Genomic DNA, 5470 nt, shown 5'->3' with positions numbered 1-5470 from the left:
GGAAAGGAACTGTATTTTCAGAGTTTAGTGGAACAAAAAAGTCTGCACATTTCCCAAGGGCCAGATGTTGACAGTGTTCTAAGGAGTGGAATGGAATAATTCTGTAGAGAAATTTCTTTAAAACAAGCAAAAAATTGTCCTTTATTCCTCCTCCAAAATAAACCAACAAGAACATACAGGTTTACAAGAAAGTTTCAGGCAGCCAACCAGATAAGCTAAGATAGCATTTTAGTTCATTTATTTATTTTTTGAACTATATTTTTGACTTACTTTCTGTATATGTGTGTGCATTGAAGTACTGTTTTGCATTACCTTTTTTTTTTTTTTAGCCTGAAGGACTTCCTTTAGTGTTTTTATAAGGTAAGTCTGCTTGCAAAGAATCATCTCAGTTTGTTTGTCAAGTAACACATTTATTTTACCTTTATTTTTGAAATATGGTTTTGCTGATCATGGGCTTCTTCTTTGACATTCACTTTTGTTTTGTATTTCTTCTTCCAGGCCTTTGAATATGTTATCCAACTGCCATATAGTTTCCATTGCTTCTAATGAGAAGTTTGCTGTTAGTCTTATAGTGAGTGACTCCATTATGCATGATGACCCAGTTTTCTCTTGAAGTTTATGAGGTGTGTGTGTGTGTTTTTTTTTTTCCTTCATCTTACAAGAAGATACATGACTATGGTGTATCTGAGTGTAGATTTCTTTTTAGTTTATCTTAAAGTTCATTGATCTTCTTGGATGTATATCCTAGTGTTTCATCAAATTTGGGATGTTTTTAGCAATTATTTAAATAAGTATTTTTTTTTCTATCTTCCCCCTTCTGTTATTCCCATTATGTGTACATTGGTACACTTAGTATTGTCTCACATTTCTCTGAGGCTCTGATTATTATATACTGATTATATAATTATTATGATTATGCCATTTGAGAGTATACTAAAAAACTTTTAATAGTCTACAGTTTAGAAACTAGAAAGCAATTGCAGAAGAAAAATAAAATGTCATGCACATACATTTTGTTATGTAGTTGTGTATGGAAACGGTAGCTTGACCCAGTCTTTTGCTTATTATCTATCTGATTTGCTACAGTTCTCAAGCAATAATTGCATATATATTGCTCTTAAAGATACCTCAAGAGAGACTAAAAACTTGACAGAGCTTATAATTTACCAAAAGTAAGAGCCAAGTGACAGACTCAAACCTCTGAGGATATGGTGCTGGTAGATTATTGGTTCTGGATTATGGAGAAAAATAGACAGAACTAAACCCAGTATTGGAAGCAGCTCATTGTCATTGTGAAAAAAGCTGGGGTGATGCTGACAGGAATGGAAAGCAAATGGGGTGCGGGCAAATCCCTTATTTTCATTCAAGCTTTCGTTCACCCCCTAGCACTGCCTCTGGAGGAGTGTAACAGAAGCTAGTTAACAAATGAGAAATGTGATTTTCAGTGTGCCAACCCTAACTAACAAGGCAGAACATAGAAAAGTAGATTTGAAGCTGAGAAAGTTAATAGTATCAGTGATGCCCTAAAAAAAAGGATAATAATCTTGTGTCAGCTCAAAGCTTTATGACTTATTAAAGTATATCCAACACTAAAAATAATAAAATAGCTGACTTTTTTTGAGATGGAGCTTCACTCATTTCACCCAGGCTGAAATGCAGTGGTGTGATCTTGGCTCACTGCAACCTCTGCCTCCTGGTTTCAAGTGATTCTCCTGCCTCAGCCTCCTGAGTAGCTGGGATTACAGGTGTCTGCCACCATGCCCAGCTAATTTTTTGTGTTTTTAGTAGAGACAGGGTTTTGCCATGTTGGCCAGGCTGGTCTCGAACTCCTGACCTTAGGTGATCCACCCGCCTTGGCCTCCCAAAGTGCTGAAATTACAGGCGTGAGCCACCATGCCTGGCAGTAGCTAGCTGATGTTTATTGGTCATTTAGGATATTCCAGGCACTATTAAATGAAATTACAATAATTACCTGTTAACAAGACAGGAAGGTATTGTGGTCTTGCTTTCACCACTTAGAAGTAGCTCCAATCTTTTACTTTGGATTTCTGTTTTATATTTCAACTACCATAGACTCTTCAAACATCTGTAGGTAAAGGGAATGCTTTCTTCCATTGACCATAACTGACTCAATTACCTCAAAGGAAGTAGGGCTTCCTCACATGGGTGCTGCCTCACAGGGAGCATAAATATGATCTCAATTTTGAGCCATCTCCGTCTTATCCCCTAGTGACCAAAACCCTGTGCTCCTCAGTACTTTGGATAACTTGACTTAAGTTCTTCTGCCACTTCTTATTTTCATGTCGCAGTTTTTGTCAGTCAATCATTCTGTCTAGATTTTCTGCTCCTTAGATTCTGTATGATCCAATGCAGAGTAGAAAAAAAGTCCTTGTTTCAGCCTGGTCTCTTCTCAAAGTCCAAGAATAGTGCCGTGCTACCAGGCTACCTATATTTTATTAAATTAAAACTTAGGATGCATTACCAGGGAACTCTTTCATTGATCTTAGTCTCATTATTAATCAAATTCAAGAAAAGTTATGGAAAATAAAGGTAATGCCTTAGTTATTAAGGACTGTCTATGACAAAAATGCTGATATAATTTACTTAGAAGTATTTAATCAGTTTCTGGTTTGAATAACCTTTGCTACCTCAGATATGACAAACATACATTTCTCATTTTATATGTGAGGTGGCTCACCTATTTGTTCAAAAATATTTATTGAGCACCCATTATGTATCGGGCTCTATTACAAAATTTTTTGGATGTTGTAGGGTAATAGACAGGATCCTATCCTCAGGGAGCTCATATGTGTGGTGGACATGGACAGTAAATAAATGAACAATTAAAAATGAATATATAATACATCATGTGCTGATTAATATTTACTTTGCATACTAATAAATAATGAACTTAATATAGGTCATAAATTGCTTTTTCAAACACCTTTTGCCTTTTTTATTTTCTGAAGATTTGAGAGTGATTATATTTTTGCTCAGGCTTTCAAAGAGATTTTCAACATTTTTCCATGATAATATGTTTTAACATCAGGAGCATGTTTTATTCCTATAGTTGTATATTTTTAAACAAAAATCTAATAGTAAAAATAGCAACCAAAAATATTTCTTTTTTTTTTTTTTTTTTTGAGACAAAGCCTATCTATGTCACCTAGGCTGGAGTGCAGTGGAGTAATCTTGGCTCACTGCAACCTCCACCTCCTGGGCTCAAGTGATTCCCCTGCCTCAGCCTCCCAAGTAGCTGGGACTACAGGCCCATGCCACCACAACTGTCTAATTTTTATATTTTAGTAGAGACAGGGTTTTGCCATGTTGGCCAGGTTGGTCTCAAACTTTTGACCTCAAGTGATCGGCTTGCCTTGGCCTCCCAAAATGCTGTGATTACAGGCATGAGCCACTGTGCCTGCCCAAAAATATTTCTACCATATGGTTTTGAATGCCACATGACAAATTTGTTTTCACATGGTAATTTTATTCTTCTGAATTTTATGTCTGCAGCAGCTTTGAATATAAGTTATGTAGTATACATCAGTATTCATTTTCCATCAGAAAAGTTTTCCCTACACAGTATATTCTTGACAGCAGCCTTTACATCCTTGTTTCGCAGACTATAGATGAGAGGATTGATCATGGGAGTCATCACTCCATAGAAGAGGGAGATGAGGGCCTCAATGATGTCTTCATTACCTGAATCAATAAAAGCTTTAGACTCAGGCTTTGCGTACATGAAGAAGATGGTTCCATAGAATATAATCACCACTGTCAGGTGGGCTGAGCAGGTGGAGAAAGCCTTATGTTTTCCTTCAGTGGAAGGAATCCTGAGAATAGTGGCAACAATAAATATGTAAGAGGTGGCAATTAGTAACAATGGAATAACTAGGACAATCAGATTCGACCCTGTCATACTAATCACGTTGACTGAAATATCAGCACAGGCCAGTTTCAAGATAGCCAGAATTTCACAGACAAAATGGTTAATGACATTATTAGCACAGAATGGTAACTGCATTGCAAGAGCTGTCTGCACTACTGAGTCAATAAGCCCAGTGATCCAGGACCCAGCTGCCATGGCCATATAGGCACTCTTGCTCATGATGACAGGGTATCTCTGTGGGTAGCAGATGGCCACATAGCGGTCAAGTGCCATCATGCCTAAGAGCATGCACTCCGTGGCCCCCATGGCAAAGGAAATAAACATTTGCAGCATACATCCAGAGAAGGAAACCCTTTTCTTTGCTGCCAGAAAGCTGGCAAGCATTAGTGGGACAGAGGAACTTGTGTAGCAAACGTCGAGGAAGGAAAGGTTACAGAGGAAGAAATACATGGGGGTGTGCAGGTGAGAATCATAGATGATAACTGAGATAAGGATTCCATTTCCAAGCAGGATCATCAGGTACATCCACAGAATTAGAAAGAAGAAAACTGTTTGGAGCTTTGGGTGGGCAGAAAGCCCTACCAGGACAAATTCTGTCAAAGTGGAATCATTGGTCCTTTCCATATTACGTATACCGTTCTCCAGCAGGACTCTGTGAATGATAGAACAGAAATATGTTAATACAGTGTCTGTGAGAGCTACTTCTTTTAAGAATCATATTCTGTATTATTGCAGTTCTGTATTTGGATGCAACAATATAACTTTGGGGAAAATTTCTTACTGTAAAACCCAGGCCACTAGAGTGGGAATCCTAGTCTGACTTTTTCACAGTTAAGAGAGAACACATAAGATCTTTGGATCCCAACCCACTTTATTGCTATTTCCGCAGGTTCTGCCTCTTAACTTATTGGCTGCAAATCAGTGTCCTACAGTCTGTACAGTCTAGATTGAGCAGACAGATGTGCTTTTAGAATATTTGAAAGCATTAGACCTGTTTCTGTCATGGAGCTTAGTTATGTTAATAACTGACCTGTTGGATCTAACACGTCTCTCCATTCTACCAGACTACTGTCCTCACTTGTCTCCCTTGTCACTGGAAGTGAATATAAGTTATCAATTACATGTTATTCTCATGTTATTCTCAGTTGTTGGTCTCAGTTGTTTATATTACCTGGCAGGATCTTATATGCATTTGGAATCTTGACCCATGGCTTCAGGACCAACTTATCCATTAGGCACAGTATGCCTACCATATTGTGAGAAATCCAAGAGAATGTTTTGATTAAAATATGAAGAAAAAAATAAACTTTAAAGTTTTAACATATACTGTATTTGTTTTTATAACAATGCAGAAGTAAAATATGACTTTTAAATCTTTATGCAAAATAAGGGCCCATAAAGGCAAAAAAAAAAAAAAAAGCGCCTGGGGCCTATCAGAATCATAATATGTGGCTGAGTATCAAACTCAGTCTGGTCTACTGGTGGTATAGTAGTGGCTATGTATTTGCATGTAACCTCTTTGAGAAGAATAACCTCGTTAAGAAAAGGAACATACCTTCATACTCTTCCAACATCCTTTTT

General features: G+C 37.4%; 1 protein-coding gene across 1 annotated transcript; it reads right to left on the bottom strand.

The window, feature by feature from the left end:
* Window positions 1-3388: 3388 nt before the first annotated feature.
* Window positions 3389-4728, bottom strand: LOC116524912 (olfactory receptor 13C8). Its single transcript, XM_032240482.1, has one exon. It carries the CDS (start codon window positions 4511-4513, stop codon window positions 3551-3553), a length of 963 nt encoding a protein of 320 aa, XP_032096373.1. The 5' UTR covers window positions 4514-4728; the 3' UTR covers window positions 3389-3550.
* Window positions 4729-5470: the final 742 nt, after the last annotated feature.

This window comes from Sapajus apella, unplaced genomic scaffold (assembly GCF_009761245.1).
Source record: "Sapajus apella isolate SASKATOON/1434 unplaced genomic scaffold, GSC_monkey_1.0 scaffold46, whole genome shotgun sequence".
Lineage (NCBI taxonomy): Eukaryota > Metazoa > Chordata > Mammalia > Primates > Cebidae > Sapajus > Sapajus apella.
The sequence above is the reverse complement of the archived record's forward strand: the minus strand, read 5'-3'. Positions and strand labels throughout refer to the sequence as shown.